This window comes from Carassius carassius, chromosome 7 (genome assembly GCF_963082965.1).
Source record: "Carassius carassius chromosome 7, fCarCar2.1, whole genome shotgun sequence".
In the NCBI taxonomy this organism is placed as follows: domain Eukaryota; kingdom Metazoa; phylum Chordata; class Actinopteri; order Cypriniformes; family Cyprinidae; genus Carassius; species Carassius carassius.
This window is the reverse complement of record NC_081761.1, coordinates 21,518,944-21,537,670: the sequence shown is the minus strand read 5'-3', so window position 1 is coordinate 21,537,670 and position 18,727 is coordinate 21,518,944. Positions and strand designations below refer to the sequence as shown.

General features: G+C 36.3%; 1 protein-coding gene across 2 annotated transcripts in view; it reads left to right on the top strand.

Annotated features, from left to right (window-relative positions):
* Positions 1–18,727, top strand: part of kcnq5b (potassium voltage-gated channel, KQT-like subfamily, member 5b) — a 122,405-nt gene that overhangs the window by 101,522 nt on the left and 2,156 nt on the right. Inside the window, exons 4-13 of one of the 2 annotated variants that reach the window (XM_059554193.1) lie at positions 2,646–2,821; positions 3,011–3,136; positions 4,220–4,330; positions 5,343–5,438; positions 6,397–6,491; positions 7,377–7,403; positions 9,770–9,990; positions 14,043–14,151; positions 15,414–15,545; positions 18,265–18,391. In XM_059554193.1, the coding sequence (XP_059410176.1) occupies positions 2,646–2,821; positions 3,011–3,136; positions 4,220–4,330; positions 5,343–5,438; positions 6,397–6,491; positions 7,377–7,403; positions 9,770–9,990; positions 14,043–14,151; positions 15,414–15,545; positions 18,265–18,391 (1,220 nt within the window). Of the gene's footprint in view, positions 1–2,645; positions 2,822–3,010; positions 3,137–4,219; positions 4,331–5,342; positions 5,439–6,124; positions 6,214–6,396; positions 6,492–7,376; positions 7,404–9,769; positions 9,991–14,042; positions 14,152–15,413; positions 15,546–18,264; positions 18,392–18,727 lie in introns of both variants that reach the window. The other variant, XM_059554195.1, reaches the window with a different exon arrangement.

Here is an 18,727-nt window from a genome sequence, read left to right as displayed (position 1 = left end):
ACTATTCCCCTTTGTATATTGTGAACACAAACCCAGGCACTAGCAAAGGTCTTGATCCCAAACATCAGAGACACTGATGACTCAATTACTGTACAAGGTTGCACATTAGAGCATAGCTATTTTCAGCCGTACAGTGCCATTATGAAATCGGTGCAGCTTCATGCACACGAGGGATTAGAGTTCATTAAAATCGTAATCTCTTTTCACAACAGAAAATACGATTCATACTTATTTCATACATTCACACTTGTGCTCATCCTTGACCATTCGGATTGAATATTTTTCAGAGTTTGTTATAGACAGGCATTCTGGGAATTTATATGGAGCAAATGTCTCAATGCTGGAATGATTTTGACTCTCTTGCTAGTGCGCCTAGAACTGAACTAGGGAGCAACTGAAATGTTAAAACCTGAAAAATACCCATCAAATAATGTGCTGATAACAATTTGATTAATGGTTGGTCTTTAGGCATTCAATATCCATATCCATGTGAAAGCTCAACATATAACCATTATACTACTTCTTGAAACAAATTTGAAAGTAGAAATGTTTAAGATACTTCTGAACATTGTGAAGCTGGTTTTATACCATGTGAACATAGAATTACTGTATGTCATTTTCTTACTGGCTGAAGTCACTTTATACCACACACATGCACATTTACAGCCCCATTTCATCAATATGGTTTTAATGGAAACAGAATGCACTAAGAATTAATAACAGGTGATTGATTTTAGATCATTAAAACTCATTATGAGGAAATGTTTATGTGCCCAGAGGTCCTACAGAACCTGAGGGTAAATACTGTTGTGAACATCGCATCGAGTAGCAGCAACATGTTTAAGGAAATACTGCATTCATGCATCATATACTATGATTGTTGCTGGAAAGTTTTAAGTAGTTTCAAGTTTTGTTTTTTTTTTGTTTTTTTTAACAGATGGGTTGGGAAGCTGTCTCCAGAATAAACAGGGTTTATTTTGCTTTGTTACATTTAAAGTGAGTGCATGTTTACTAATTGATTCAACAAGTAATTAGCTGCCATTAGATGATATTTGTGTGTTATACTGACGAATGAACCCTGTCAAAGAAAGAATGGTGTTCAGATGATGATGTATGGGATTTTGTTGTACCCTCCAGCAGTTAAAAGCAACACCAAGAATGGTTATCCCTGGCTTTTCTTAAAGTTAGTTACTGCACAAAGAAAAAACATTGTAGATTTGTTTTGCTTGCATAAATTTACTTCAAGGAACAGTCAACATATTCTGTCACTCGTTTTAAGCCAAAACTGTTACATTTTTATACTGCATTGTATAACTATATCTCTCATTCAAGTGGTTTGAAATAATTGACATTGACATTACTAATAATCTGGCATTCAAAATCTGTTTTAAAGGAGTAGTTAGATAAAATAAACACCCTCAAGCCATCCTAGATGTAGATGAGTTTGTCAAACCTTTGCTTCTGGCTAAAATATGAGTTCTCTATCCAAATTGCGGTCCTTTAAATCTGGCATAAACATAAAAATTAGGAATTTGAAATTGTTATATATTTTATGTAAGATGGATTATTAGTAGAAAAATGACCAATAAAAGCATTGTCACTAGAGGTTTCAGGCTTTTGGACCCGAAACGCCATAATACTTTTCTAATTGTCATTTTTAAAAGATAGTGGAACAAAATTCTTTCACTTTTTTTTTTCAATTGGGCTGATGTGTTGGTGGTCTGTTTCATGTGAAGGCCTGATGTATTTTTCATTGAGTACATGAGTCATCTCTGCTGTGCTGGATAACGGAGTCATAATTTATAGATCCAGAGTGCACTTCTACACCTAAATAAGCATTTTCTCTCCCAGCTCGAGACTCCCCAAAGACTTTAAGAACACATGCAATGTGTTGATTTGACTTATAACGACAGAGCAGTAGAGTGGCCTTTTCTCTAGAAAGTTTGAGTTCGTCGACTACAAAGTATATGAGAAATTAGAGGGAGGATCAGAAAGAGAAAGAAAATATTATTGCAGTTGAGTAGTTCCTTTGAGTTGTTTGTGCTTTTTGAGGGTTTGATGTCGCTTCTCCAAGTGGATGTGGTTTCTGTGTGAACTTCCCATGTCCTTTCGCTTGTTCTTTCTGTCTCTTTCTTTCTTTTCTCCTCCCTCAATCCTCATTTCCCACAGAATATGGGCAAAATAACAGTTTGGAAATCACTCTTTTCAATCATTTACATGTTCATGTTCCTCTGACTGTGAGCTCTCATTTGAGAAGTAAATTGTCTAGTTTGAGCTGAGGAGATGTCATAGTCATTTAAAACTACATTGACAATTAAAAAAAAATGTTTTTGTTACTAAAATATCATATAATTGCAGATGAAATGCTGGATGAAATATAGTATGTGGCATTTAAGTTGAGATTTATTAATTATTAGATCCTTTTGTCCAGTGGGATTTACAGTATACAATAATATATTACAAGGACAGATCACCTTGTAATAGAGAATTAAACTGTTTCAGAGGACCTGGTAACTAACTAAATGAATATTTTAGAATCTGATATGCTGTTAAAACACATTTGGCGAATTATATCTCCTGTGATATGCTACGCATATAAAATGTTTTCTGACATCATTTTTTCTGTTCTTTTACCCAACCGTCAGATATTATAGTGCTTATTGCCTCTTTTGCGGTGGTTTCGGCTGGAAGTCAAAGCAACATTTTTGCAACATCTGCACTGCGAAGCTTACGGTTCTTACAGATCCTGCGAATGGTACGCATGGACCGCCGTGGAGGAACTTGGAAGCTTCTGGGATCTGTAGTTTATGCACACAGCAAGGTACGTTTATTGCATTGACAAGTAACCATCTAGAATTATTTGTTTTTGAGTTACGTACTAACAATTTAAATGCATGCATTGCTTTATGAGCAAAAACTTCTGTATCATATTCTAAAGTACTTTCTGTACTTTTGTAAGGATCATCCTGGTGTCCTCGAAATGTCCTCAAAATGCTTCTCTGTCTAACAGGAATTGGTCACCGCCTGGTACATTGGGTTCCTCGTGCTCATCTTTTCCTCTTTCCTGGTTTATCTGGTGGAAAAGGAGTTCAATAAAGACTTTGCCACCTATGCGGATGCATTGTGGTGGGGCACGGTGAGTCTCTTCACAATGGTGCATTTCACCAGAGTCCGAGCATTATTCTCACCTATACAGAGCTTTACAAAAGAAGTTCTTGTGGTGCCAGATACGTGTGAATCTAATGCATTTATACCTGGGTAATTTTGGCTGTAGTGTCCAACATTACTGGAAAACTGCAAGACATACTGGTTTCAGTTTAATATGATCATTGATAACAAATTTCAGTAATAATTTCAGGCTCACAGTTTTCAGCCTTTTGATCATTTCCTTGCACCTTGTTTGGGAAATTGAAACCTTTTTCATAAAGGTTATACGAAGGATCATTAGATTCCATTTCCATTGAGATAGAAAGTGATCATGATGGCAAAAAAGACAAAAATGGTTCAGAGAATAGATTTCAGGCTCATTCAGACTGTTTCAACCCAAACGAAAAAGACAAATATATATTTATATGCATAAGTACAGAGATAAACACATTCAGAAGTACAAAAAATGATCTAGCACATCTGTTCTGATGAAGTCATGGTGAGGTCACGCAAATTCAGTCTGTCAATAGATAAAATCTTGCCAATTTAGCCAGATGCCAACTGGGCAAGTTGCTTGATATCATCCTCAAAACCCATCAACAAAATTTCACAAGATAAAAAGAAAAATAACCTAAACTACACTAAACACAACTCACTTGCAGTGAAGATAAACATGGTTTATATCGACCATGATATGCAGTTAATAATGCACAATTTTTAAAGAGCCATTCAGAAACCAATTGTTTTTTGTTCAGTTTATGTCATATTAATAATGTTAACTAATGTTAGGCCTATGCAGTTTGTGGTAATATTAATAAATGTATTAGAATCAAATATAAAAATGAAAATACAAAACAGTTAAAAAATATATATAAAATAAAATGTTGTTTGCAATATTGTAAACAATTTTACATCTGAGTCCTAAAGGACATTCTGCCATAAATTATTATAATACCCTTTATTCAAAATTATAAGTCTTTTATCTTTGCAATATATAAGTTATGTAGTTCACATATACAAACTGGAAAGTCCCCTAATGACCCTCTCTGTGTTTGTTTTTTTCTTTTATTAGATCACCCTCACTACTATAGGTTATGGAGATAAGACTCCTAAAACCTGGACTGGACGGATGCTATCTGCTGGCTTCGCCCTGCTTGGGATCTCTTTCTTCACTTTGCCTGCGGTAAACCTTAATTACAGCAAAAAACATTATCAAGCCTCGTTTCCTTACACTATCTACAGTATTAATCCAGTGTTTGTTTGTCTTTTCACTTCTCCAGAAGCAACACCATTAAAAAGAAAATCATTTGCATAGTTGAGTCGCTAATGTTCTTCTTGGTTTTCAGCCTTCAGTACACAGTGAAATCTTATTCCTGGCTGCTAAATTTTCCTAATGCAGAATTTTATTAGGTGTCTTTGTGAATTGCAAAGGCAGTTTGGCTGTTTACCCTGTCAGCGCAACAAGGTTTTCAGCCAAATTTACAAATCAGCCTAAATTAGTTGATGGAAATAGTGGAAATGGATGTTCTAATTTCGAATTAAACAGCTAACCCTTTTGGACTTGAAATGATAAAACGTTGAGGGAGCTGAGTTTGACCCCTCGTCTTAGTTTAATTAAAGCTATATATTCCTGCCTGCAAGCTTCATGGTACTTGACATTGTTCCCAGAGCATTTGGTGGTTTTAAATGTTATACTATTCATAATCAAAGCCAAAAACTACTGAGTTAGTAACTTAATATTTCAAATTACAGTCAGTTGGATGATTGTGCAGTATAAAATCTAAAGTGCTACTATATATATATATATATATATATATATATATATATATATATATATATATATATATTGGAATATACTAACATACATTGAAAAAAATAACAGTTTAACTAGTAATTAATATTTATTATTAATATTTATATTTATTTAATTAGTGACAGAATTTTTGTGTGAACTATCCCTAGTAGTACTTCTTAAATTGTAGTAATAAAACAAACTTTGTAAGAATTCAGTTTGACATAACATGTTAAGAAATATTTGTATGTTAAGTGGACATATAATACTATTGCTTGTTGGTAGTGGAAGGTGCTTTTACAAAGAGCTGCTAGCATCTAGTGTGTGTTTCCTAGTGTGTGTTCTGTTGTCTAATTTAAAACCCTAGCATTAGTGACATGGTTCTACTTTACTTGCATTGCAGGGTATTTTGGGTTCGGGTTTTGCCCTGAAGGTTCAAGAACAGCACAGACAGAAGCACTTTGAGAAGAGAAGGAACCCTGCTGCCTGCCTCATACAGGTCAGACACCAGAGTCATTACATCTGCCCTCACATTTGGGGATATTACACAATTCTATACAATATAATTTGGTTTATAGTGTCATTTTTATACTGTATACTGTTTTCTAATGGTCTCATATATTTGTATATAACTGTTATTTGTGTCTGAATGCACCACAGTTGCCTGATAAATCTTTTATGTAATGGCTGAGACTGCAGATAGTCTTACCTAACAGACAAACATGGTTCACTTCACAGCAAAGAGACTTTATTTGCTTGGACATACTGGTTTAATATGGACAGATTTGGTTTGGATACCAGCAATTAAGAGTTTGTTGTAAAATACATTAGGGAGTTGTCCTCATGTGTTACGCCTATGGAGAGTCGCTGTAAACCACATATGCAAGAATGTGTGTATGTGTGTGTGCGTGTGTGTGTGTGTGTGTACCTGGTACTCCCTACATTATGAGGGCCAGATGTCCCCATGAGGAAAACAGCTTATAAATCATTTAGAATGAAGTCTTTTGGAAATTTAAAATAGCTTGTGTGAGGTGTAGGTTTAGGGTTAGGGTAACGGGCAAGAAAATAGTTTGTAATTTTTAAAATTTCCCCATAATGATAGGAATACCAGTGAGAGAATGTGTGTGTTTGTGTGCGCTTTATATTTCAGCTTACCATGTTTTACTCTCCCTAACCCTGAATAAGGCTGCGTGGCGATATTACTCCACCGATGGTAGTCGTCCTTACCTTGAGGCCACTTGGCGTCATTATGAGTCTACAGTCCCTGTCCCGAGGCATGTATGGATGCCTGCTCTGACCGAAAAAAACCTGTGTAGTTTTTTTTTTAATAATCTACTTTTTTTCCTTTTTGTTTTGTTTTTTCTTCTCTTTCTCTTCTATGGGCTTGTTCTTCTTGTCTTTTTTCCTCTTCTGCCTTTATCCTTTATTCTTTTGGTTTTATATATTTTTGCATGTAGTGTGTGTGGCGTAGCTATGCGGCTGATGAGAACTCGGTTTCCGTTGCTACCTGGAAACCTCATTTGAAGGCGTTGCATACCTGCAGTCCTACAAAGTAGGTACAAACCCCTGGCAGCATCTCCTGTCTATCCCTGGCTTCATTCATTATATTTCCACAGAAGAAAACTTTCCACTTTCCCTCTATTTGTTTGATTCCTCAGTGTAACATAATTATGCCTGCCTCCCACATGTTCCCCTCTTGTTTTCACGTCCTCTTCATTATAACATTCAAAAAAGTACATTGTCCATTACGGATTTATCTCATATGTTTATAGTCATCCACAAAAATCAGTATAAACCAGGATCCATTGTTACAGACAATAACAGGTCTAATGTAGGGCTAGCTGTCCATGAAATCACCTGATTGCAGTCTTTCTCTCAAAGTGAAAGGGAAAAAACGATGTGAATGGACTGTAATGTTTCTCTCCATTTCGCGTTTATGCCCACATTCTGTTATAATGGCCCAATTATAGATGAAGTGCATGAGCAGTCCTCTGTCTTGGTAAATAGTATTAGCAGCAGTCAAATTGAGATTAAGATAAAGACTTCAGCGCCTTTTGCTTGTCATTCATACAGTATGTGCACATATATCACACAGCACCATGAAATGTAAATAGACCTGTTAAAAAGCATAACTATAAATACACAAAGAATGAACAAATTTGGTAGGGCTTCAAATATGGCACATTTGTTTGCTTGAGCTTATTAATGTCATGCAATACTGCATGTTGTGATATGCATGTATATGCTAATGGTTGCATTTATCCATGCATTATGATTTGAACTGGCTGTTGCTTTTGATGCATTAGTATGCATGAAGTATTCGATGATAAACTGGATCCAGTGAATCTGAAACTGTTTCATGTGTAGTTTATTCTCTACTGAAGATTCATTGAAAACATCTCCCTTTTATGTATTTCTCTTTCTACACCACGCAAAGGAAGGATCAAGGAGAGTCATCTACAAGGTTTGTATTTTTCCATATCTTATATACTGTATATCTTATATACTGTACACTATAAATAATTTACAGCTGAGACCGAATTTGAAACATTGCTGTTGTTATGCTTGTGTTAAACCTCATTTGACTATGGAAGCCTGTTTCTTCCTTGGAATTAAAAATAAAAAAGTAATTGGGGCTTTGTCTCACAATGGTACGTTCATCATAAAACAAAGATTTATTTATTGTAACTCCAACGATATTTCTAATATTTGTGAGTTTATTTTTCACTGGGACTTTAAATCTCAAAATGTGACATCATAATTTGCAGTGTGACTTAATATTTCACAACTGTGACTTCATTCCATTTAACTGTGACTTAAATTTTGTGAAATTGTGACTATATCTTGCAGATTGACTTTATGCAGGTAACTTCCACTTATGGCTTTGTTTCTTGCAATTGCAACTTTATATCTCAAGTTGTGATTTGATCACAATTAAGACTTGGTTTATTTTTTGAAGCTTCATCTCACGATTACTTTTTTATGTTTTCTTTTGAGAAGGAAACAGGCTTCTATGTTTGATAGCTCGGCTAACACAAAATCATCTTCCCTCTGATGTCTGAGACTGTTTACTGCCATCTGTTATGAAGTGCACTCTATTTTTCATTGGCCATGTATACATTAAACAGATGTAATGGAATAGCAAATAATTTAGATGGATTCATGTTTTCATGTTTTGTCACTTACCAGACAAATGTGATTATTGGGGGCCTTGACTTCAATTAGAGAGAGAGAGATAATGAGAAAACTCAAGTCAGGCTGTTTGAATGACTGCATTACACAGCAGCTACTAATGTACAGTCTCATCAGTCCAGATATAAGAAAGAGCTAGTGGTCTTATTTGCATAATTACTAAGATAAAACTTCAAATTGAGCCGTATTAGTGTGGCCAGTATGAACAAGGCCAGACGAAATCATTTCCACATCGTTATTTATCTATTAAGTGCAGAACAAATCAATTAAATTCATCTGTTTGTCTGTAACAATTGTCTGAGAGTGAACATTTCAAAGCGTGTTTGGAAATGGTGTGTCTGTGGGTTCTGACCAGTTGTTTGTGTGAAACGACCATTCATCCACTCATTTATGATGCAGTACTCATCAATGACAACGATACCATAATTAGTATGGTTGCTAATGTGACATTATTGAGCAGAAGTGGATGACTCACTGCAGTGCTCCATTTTTGAGTGGCCGCTGCTCTTTTCTCTGACTCATGTTCAGCTGTCTGTTCTATTGTTTTCTCTGAAATTGAGAGGACTGCAGTGTATTTTCTCTTAAACTCAATACAGATAATGATTTCTGATGAGTGTTCTATAGAACTCTCATGTGTTTGCGCTGGTGCACTCTGTTAGTAAATTCTGACCAACAAAGTATGGTCACTTTTACTGTTGCTCGATGCAGCGTTCAGTCATTTCATTAGAAATCTGCACATTAGCAAGTTTCCAATTGAAGGCTACAAAATTTCCACTCGTGGATTTCACATCGAGTTTAAGTTGGCCACGCAATTTCATCGGATAGACAAACAGAAAGCTGTTTAGTCTGAGAGTTATTAGAGATAAGTCACGTTTTTTGCCTGCAAAAATTCACCATAAATGATATTTGACTTAAACTTGACCTTTAAAGACTTGATCTGGCCTCTGCATCAGTGAACTGTGAATATCTCTAAATTCATATGTGACTAAATAATATTCATCATTAGAGATTTTAATAACTGAAATTAGCCAAGAAGATGATCTACAGCATTGTCCATGTGCCATGTTAATAGCCATGCATGAAAAATGCATTTCATTACTCACATTTCATGCAATAAGAGAACAATTAATCTCATTCTGAATAATTATCTCAACATATTTGTAATCAAGTGAAAATACTTTCTTTCAAGCCACATTGAAGTAAATCAATGTACATAGTAGATAGATAGATAGATAGATAGATAGATAGATAGATAGATAGATAGATAGATAGATAGATAGATAGATAGATAGATAGATAGATAGATAGATAGATAGATAGATCATGGGAAATTATAGGAACATCTAAAGGATTTGTATCCCTCTTTTCTTGATGCTCCTCTAGAGTCTTTCATCTTACATTGGCATATTGTACCTGAAGGGCTCTTTGATAATGATTGTTTAGAGTGTTTGTTTGACTGCACTTCTAATACTATGGAGGTCTAAGCAAGCAATGCAGAACTCATAAAAAATGACTTGGCCTCTGCAATTTTTGTACTTCATGCTGCTCTTTGATGATCATTGCCATGGCTCATGGCAGAAAGGAAAGTGCTGTTATTTCTTCCACTCTCTTATTCTCTCTCTTTTTCCCCCCTCTCAGTCAGAAACTGAGTTTTAAGGACCGGGTAAGAATGGCAAGCCCACGTGGACAGAGCATTAAAAGCAGGCAGACATCTGTTATAGACAGACGTTCACCTGGAGCTGAGATCAGCACTGATGGATCGAGTCCTACCAAGGTCCAGAAGAGTTGGAGTTTTAATGACCGCACCCGATTCAGACCCTCCCTCCGTCTCAAGAGCCAATCACGATCCACTACTGAAGGTGAACAACACTCTGATTGGAGAATTACTTTGAACCGCTGTGATTTAATTGTATTAAATTGAGAATTTAGCTCAAAACATTTTTATTCTACACTGACTATGTAGTGAAGAGATATAATGAAATTCATATTGAACTAAGACATAATGAAATTCAAAATCTGAACATAAACTGGAAAATCTTTTTTTCTTCCTTCAAATAAATAACATTTTGACTGCTCCAGTTTAAAATTCCAAAATCTCAGAACTTCATGAGAAATACCATTTATAGAAATACCAATATAATTATGGCCAGCCATGGTGACACATTAGCGAGCTAATGATAATTGTCATGATTATGATGATTATGATTGTAATCATCATATTTTTTGGTAATTTTGGTAAGAATAGTTCGTCCATCTGATTGGGATCATTGTGAGTCCATATTTTCCTGATTAGGTCCCAAAGGCCATTGACTAAACTAGGTTCCATTTCTTTCCTCAATCCTTCTTCCCCTTTTCTATCTTTCCTTTTTTTTCTTTGTTTATAGCAGATCATCAGTGTGTAAGCATGCCATGTGGTGATATGATTAGAATTGGGTTTAATAAATTTCTATTTATTGAACCAATGGCAGGAGGGCACCAGAGGCCTGCAAATGTGATATTGTTTTTTATACAAAAGTTCAGTAATAAAAGAAGTCAGTGTGGAGCTGAATTTAAGACACAATATTGGCAGTTATTTTGTCTGTGATTCACTAATGTAAATACTTAGTCTTTATCCCCTGGGAAAGCTATAAGGCAGTAGATATCATATAGGCTACATTATAAAATCAGAAGCATTTAATCAAATGGTTAATTAAAAATTATTTCCCAACTTTAAGTGTCTTAGGGTGCTTTCACTTGCCTGGTCCGAACCCGAGTTCGGTTGCTCCCCCCTCCCCCTGCCCCCGCTGGACTGTGTTCATATTATAATATTTGAGTCCGAACCACGATTCGCTTGCGTCATCAAGCCAGCAGCTGTTTACCCCATTGCTTGGTAACGACAGCGCAGGAGAAGGCGGCAAATGCATAACATTACTCTCTGCACTTTTATGTATTACATTTTTGAACTGTTCGTTTTGTTTATAAAACTTATGTACATAACGGCACTTGTGTCTGTCTTACGAATGTACTGAAAATGCTCTAAAGAACGTTGAAGGTGAACATAAATGAGATGTACAGCTCTCTGCTTGCAGCGCGTCAGTCACGCTCATCAGGAAAGTGAGTGAAACACACACACAAACACACATTTTCATCAAATAATTGGTCATTAAAAGTGGTTCACTTCCGCAATTTGGTACGATTGCGTTCACATAAGCAGTACCAGAGTTCACATTAAGCATACCCCAGACCACCGTTTTTAAGCGGACTCGGGTACGGTTCGCGGGTGCGCATCCGAGTACGGAAGACAGCGTTCACATCATCCAAACGAACCGAACTCTGACATCAATCGAACCCATGTGCGCACCAAAAGTGCTAGTGTGAAAGCACCCTTAAAGGGTACATAACATACACAGTTTCACCTAATCTCATGTTAATCTTGAGTAGTACTGGATCCTTCATATATCCAAAAAGTCTTTTGTTTTATGATATTTATAAAAGAAAAATACAGCTTTCCGTTTCTTTCTGGAAAAAGCAGAGCTCCTGGAGGGGTGCCGTGGGCGGAGCTATAATACTGATGTTTCGTGTTGTTTCCATTAACATATATTCACTTATGTGCTGATTTCCAACAAAATCCAGAAATCTGATGCAATTGTACTTACATGAATGTGGTCTTTTATCACAGGGACGGCTCCATGTTTTAATAGCAAACAATGTGCAAATCCAGCGTCGACTTGGGCCTTGTTTATAAAACATTCGTCACTCAAACGACCAGAACACACAAACGCACTTGATACACTCCATTGCTGCCCCGGAAAAACAAACTGTATCCACTGGTCATGTAACACTGGGTTCTTTGGGAAGCTGAACAATGCACTTATTTGGAGGCATTCTCGAACAAATCCTATGCAGCGCTGCTGACGATTCTGAAGCATGCTGATGTGCAACCTCTGGTCTCCTCTGATCAATGTGTGTGCGGCACGCTTTTCCGAGAGAAATGCTCATATAAGGAGTTCCACTCTCGTCTACGTCATTAGATCCACGATCGAAAAAAAACAGCTGAAACTTGTACCAACCCGGAAGTAAGATTTTCGGCACAGAAATTCCCAGTCATTCTTCAAAATTATTTTTTAAAACATTGGCCATGTTTAACATGAGAATCCATCTCTTTAACACTGTGAACAACTCTGAATACATGAAACACAATTGTACCCCCCCCCCCCTTTAATATACTACTGTGTCTAAGACGTGAAGCACTTTCAGGAAACAAGCAGGAGATCCACAATGTATTTACATGTACTACAGTCTAATATGATTGAGAATCCCCTTCTCTGATTCCCAGCAACATCTTCAGAAGTTTCATTCCTGCTTCATGATCATATATGAATAAAACAAACATGCACATAACAAAGTAACAAAATATAACAAGGTTTATACATAAATATAACCAATCATTCAATTCCTTTTGTGCCTGTCTTTGTACAGTATGTGTGAGTAATATTACTTGCATCTTACGTCATATCGCCATCTGCAGGTGGGATGTCTTCTCCCACTCAGACACAAAGGTCAATTTATTCACCATATGAGTACTCAATGACAACAAAAAATATTGTTTTTATTTTGTATTAAATTCTAATTGTATTATAATCATTTGAGTTTTCTTATTTTATTTAGATTTTTCAGCCACTATTTTTATTCATTTATTTATTTATTTTGTTTCAAAGGAATATTAAACCTCAGAATCTGAAAATTTACTCACCCTTGGGTCAGGAACAAGATAAGGTTTTTATTTTTCATGGGAACAGATTTGGAGAAATTTTGCATTACTACACTTGCTCACCAATGGATCCTCTGCAATGAATGGGTGCCGTCAGAATGAAAGTCCAAACAGCTGATAAAAACATCACAATAATCCACATAACTCCAGTTTATCAGTTAAAGTGAAAAGCTGACTAAAATACCAGTCCATAATCCATAATATTTCTTTCTTCAGTGAAAAACTCATTGAAATATACAGATCATGCACAAGATAAAACAGGCCGAAACAGCTCTAAACGAATATGTGGGTGGATTTTGATGTGAGAACAACAGGGGATGGACATTTGGTGAGCAATTGATGTAATGCCTCATTTCTCCAAATCTGTTGAGAAGAAACAAATTCATCTACATCTTGGATGGCCTGAGGGTGAGTTCAGCACATTTTCATTTTTTAGTGACTTATTCCTTTATTATTCCTTTATTATTTCATTATCTCAGTTAGCAAACATATTTTAATCACTGGATTATTTGTTTAAAGAGTGTTGCATCACTGAATTTCTGGGGGGCCTTATTAGGGGTCCGTGAGCATCTAGTGAGTGTGGAAACTCATAAAATCTTATAAATAATTGAACTTTTTAAGAAGTAGCATAAATCTACAGTCAAGAATCCTTTTCCCTCAAATCGCATACTGAAAACCTTCTGATTTTAGCCAGAAGCATATATTCCTTCCTCACTGATGGCTGTAAATATCTTCCTCTTTCACTAGACTGATCGATTGCAGCCTCTCTAGTCAGGTTGTGAGAATCCTTGAAGGAGCATAGGGCATGATTAATCCTGTGTGCATCCAACACACCACTTTCTTTCCAGTCTCTGCTTTAGCTGTAGCCATAGATAACCTTTTATAAGTAGCTGCAGAAATGCACTTGAGTCTACATTCACCTCTTTTTTTACACAGAGTGTAAAAAAAAAACTTATCACTCAGTTTTCCCCCAATTCTTTTCATTTGGTGATGGTTTTCACATAAGTTCTCCTTTCTTTTAGGGTTGCATGAAAAATATCGGCCGATAATTAATGCACATCTGGTTATCAGTTCCGATATTTATCGTGCACCCCTACTTTCTTTGAAATATGAAATTTTGACTTTTTTTATTTATTTTGTGACACATTGTGTGTGTCATAGGTGAGGCTAATGTTGGTGCTGATGAGGCTTTTGATGAGAAAGGGTGTCATTGTGACATGTCAGCAGAGGACCTGCCGCCCGCGCTGAAGACCGTCATCAGAGCAGTGAGGTAAGAGCAGCAATATTTCACTTCAGTTCACAATGCTGAAGTATTTCAGAACTCCAAAACATTATAAATGAAGGTCAGCACTTGATGAGCTCTCAGTGCTAATTGACATAAAATCATTAAAGGGTTCGGCACAAAACCTTTTCTTTTTTTTTTCTTTTTTTTGTGGCACATACAATATAAATGGTCGAGCCAGTGTTGCTTTGTTGGACTGCTGTTTGTACAGTATGTCACAAAACAAGTTGAACAAACTCAAGGTTATGTAATTGCTTTTAGTTTTAAACCCAAACAAATATAACCTGGCTAAGCATACCACAGTGTTCTTTATAATTTCATCAGGGTTTGGTCCTAAATTTGTGATTAGTCCACAAGTGTGTGCACACGAAAATGTTTTGAAGCAAACATCACTGGCTCACCATTTACAACTACTCCTGGGTAAATATTGGGCACACGCTTTAATTTTTTGAGTGAACTATTCCTTCAAATTTTGTCACTTCAGATTTTGCCACTGATTCTTACAAAACTAAACAACTAAACTAAACAACTAAACTCGAACTTGCCTCGCTCGCTTAAACCTACTTTGTGGTACAGGCCTCAAGCAAAGAGTGCAATGTTTGACACCACAACAGATCTGCAGTGTTTACAATTTTTTGAGAAATCAAACTACAAAAGGTTTACTTAACCTCTATAGCCTAGCATAAACACACAAAAATGCTCAATCGTCTTTAATGAAAATGGCACTGTCTGCTTGTCAGTCTTATTTAATTATACTCGCAGCCACTGAGAGCATGAGATGAATCAGTGTCTCATTATCTAATTTCACTATCACGATAGAATACTGTCATACTGTTCACACATCACACACATCAACTACGCTCTTCATTTTGTTTTGTCTAGCATGTGTGGGTCAGTGAAAAGCTGAGTGCTAGATTGACAGTATGTGCTCATCTTTTCCAGCCTCTCACTTTCGCTTTTATTATGAGGAATGAAAAATGAACTCAGTCTTCTTTAGGCTGTCCTGCTTCACTGAATATTCCCGGCTGTAGGCGAAACGCTGGGGTAACGCTGTAGCTTTCAGCTGGGGTTCGGTTGGACTGTCGTCCGTGTGACCCCAAGCTCAGACTTTCTCAGGGTGTTGGATTTGTCTATGTTGTTGTTTGATCACCTTTTAGAAACATTGCTGTGGTTATTCTGAGTCACCCTAAATGTAAACTGCAAATAATTAGATTTGTAATATATTGGGTCATGATTTTTCTGTTTTGTAGGATCATGAAATTCCATGTGGCGAAGAAGAAGTTTAAGGAAACTCTGCGACCATATGATGTAAAGGATGTAATAGAGCAATATTCAGCCGGTCATCTGGACATGCTCTGCCGAATTAAAAGTCTGCAAACCAGGTAGGACAACCCAACAATTGTCCAAACATGTTTTGTTTTTTTTCTAATGGTAGAAAGAAAATTTAGCTTTGCCATTAGAGGAATAAATTAGCCTACATTTTAAAATATATTAAAATAAAGAAAAAAATGCTGTTGCAGCCGTATTTTACAGTATCACTGTTTATTCTGTATTTGAGCAAATAAATGCAGCCTTGGTGAGCAGAAGAGACTTCTTACCAAACCCAAAGAAATCTTTGAATTATAGCATACACACATGTAGACTTCAGTACATGAAACTTTTGATGAACTGAAACAAGTGGACTGTAAGAAACCAAATTGCTGTTAATGACCACAAATAACAAATGTCCACTAGTGTGGCGAATGGTGAGTGGCTTGTCCTCATTTACAAAACCTATTATCATTTGTTCTTAAATGTGCTGTATATGTAGGATTGACAATGAGTGGTTGAACTAGGTATTGCAGTCCAAATTCAAAATATTGGAGTTTTTTTTCACCCGGCCCCTCCTCCTCAGACTTTAGGCACACAAGTGCACTTGACAATGAATTAAATGAAATATGCTGTGTTTTCCGCCAACTGACAACCCAGGGTGCCGAAATACAATTGGGTAAGCTGGTAGTGGGCAGATTCACAAAACAAAGACAGACTTTCCTGCCCGGAACCCACATTTTCAAGGAGAATAACTAACTGTAGCATTGTTTCTTAGATAAACAAGTATGTTAACATGTTTCTTAAATATCTGCAAACATATTATGATATTTCTATGCTTTAGTAGAATCAAAAACTTACATACAGCACATTTAAACTTAATCTGTAAATACTGTATGTGTAAATATATGCAATATAAGCCAGAGGAGAACTGGTCCACAGACTGAGCCTGGTTTCTTCTAAAGTTTTTGTCTTCATTTGTGACACCTGATGAAGTTTGGGTTCCTTGCCACTGTCATCTTCTTGCTTGCTTAGTTGGGGTCTGAAAGATGCTTATAGCTTTCAGAAATGTATCCATACAAGCACACTGAATGACACCATCAGATGAGAGCAAAACTTGAAACTATTGTTTTCTGTAGAGCTACTTTACAGCTGAATCGCATCTTGCAATATCAACTCAACTGATTTTGAACTTAACTGCTTGGAGTTGAATAACAACATTGCTACCTATTCTCAAACTACCTATACTTGATCGATTAACACTCTTGAACTAAATAATGACATCAGTTGTATTTTACAGCTGATTTACAGCAGATCCACAAGTACAGCAGGTACTTTTTGCCACTTAAAAAGATAAGAAAAGGAAGGGTTTGAACTTGCATCGCACCACCAACATGTGCGCAAAATAAAGCATGTTTGTGTACTAATCACTAGGCATTCTCTCTTTACATATAAATTACAGCTAATAGCACATTAGGAACAAAAGTCATTCCTGATACACAGCCAATCAACACACATTGCAGCATACTCACTTATAAATAAACACTTACACCTAACAATCAATGCTCATATATTTAAAAAGAACAGCAACAAGCATTTCTAAACATGCAGCCCAATCAACAGAGGTTAATAATGGCGCAGCCAATCAAGAATTCGATACATCAAGCACATTCATCTTGTGTAACATCTGTCTGTCTTGCATAATATGTGAATTAAAACATTTACTCAACAATGACATTTAAAGATAATTAGCCACCGCATTCATGACCTCTGTATCATATCTGCACTGGTATGTTGCCTTCACATTAATCTCATCATGTCACATCTGTTCTGATGCCCCTGAGGCCGTGCTTCTCCTTGGTCATATATGGGTCACTGGGTGGTGGTCAAACCCTGGGGTTCTGCCAGACAATGTGATGTGGCATATTTGAGAAGCTGTATATCATTATTGCAGTATAATATGAAATGTACAGTACATTTTGACTCAAAAAAACCTTTGAATATGTGTACTGCCTTGCTACATATGGGGAAAATGTCAAATGTGTAGAATGTCTAATTACTCTGTGTTCACAATCAGTTAGAATATTCGGAAGACACTGATGCAAACGCTGAGGTTCTGAAGTATGTACTAAATTAACATTGCCTTATTTCATAAAAACTTGGGAAATGATATGTAGTCTAATATAAAAAGTAAAAAAATAAGCAGACCGTTGTATGCCAAGACTTTTTTCTTTTCAAGACTTTTTTCTCTTTATAACCATGGCAGGTCTTCTTGTCACTTTAAATATGTTTCTATTTTATTACTGAAGCCTATGGAGTCCAATGACCAATGTTTATAATTAAGCAAGACCAGTGCCACCATGTGACCAAAACAGAACATCACAGTTCCTGACTTACTTCATAGTCTAAATCAGTGGTGTGAACTGTTCCCGGAGGACCAGAGCCCTGCAGACTTTTGATCCAACCCTGCTCCAACATACATAGCATGTAGTTTTCAAATAAGACTGAAGGACTTGATTAGTTGGATCAGGTGTGTTAAATTAGGGTTGAATCTAAACTCTGCAGGGCTCTGGCCCTCCAGGAATTGAGTTTGACACCCCTAGTCTAAATGAACAACATATTAACCTAAAGTCTATATAATTTTTAATTAATCAAATTTCAATGTACAAGAAAAATATAAATCTTGAATCTGGTTTGCTAGTAGTAGCAATTTCAAAAGTGTTTTTCAGATTTTTATTTCTTTAAACACATTTCAATCCTGTCTTTTTGCTAACATCTGTCTCTCACTTTTAGGGTGGATCAGATTCTTGGTAGGGGCCAGATGCCTATGGATAAGAAGGTCAGAGAAAAGCTGTTATCTGACTCAGACATTCTGGAAGACGTGAGCATGCTGGGAAGGGTGTGTAAGGTAGAAAGACAGGTGAGTTTAGAGACACTCAGTTAAACAGCCTTTTTACGTACTCACATGCCCCATACAGTATGACACACTGAATCAATTAATCTCATATTTCATTGAATCTTTAAATGCTGCACTGGGTTTTAGGTGTTTGTTTCTTCAACTATGGCCAGTTTTAGCGTTGTGGACTTCTAGAAAATAAAGTCTGTTAAAACACACTTGTCTTACTCTCACTAGTTTATGGACCAGCTATAACATTCTTTTTATTGAATTTTTTTAAAGTTTTGTAAAGCAGTGTCATTTCAATTTCTAAAGAGGAATTGTGTTTAATAACATTTTGGGGTGAAACTGGTGGTGATG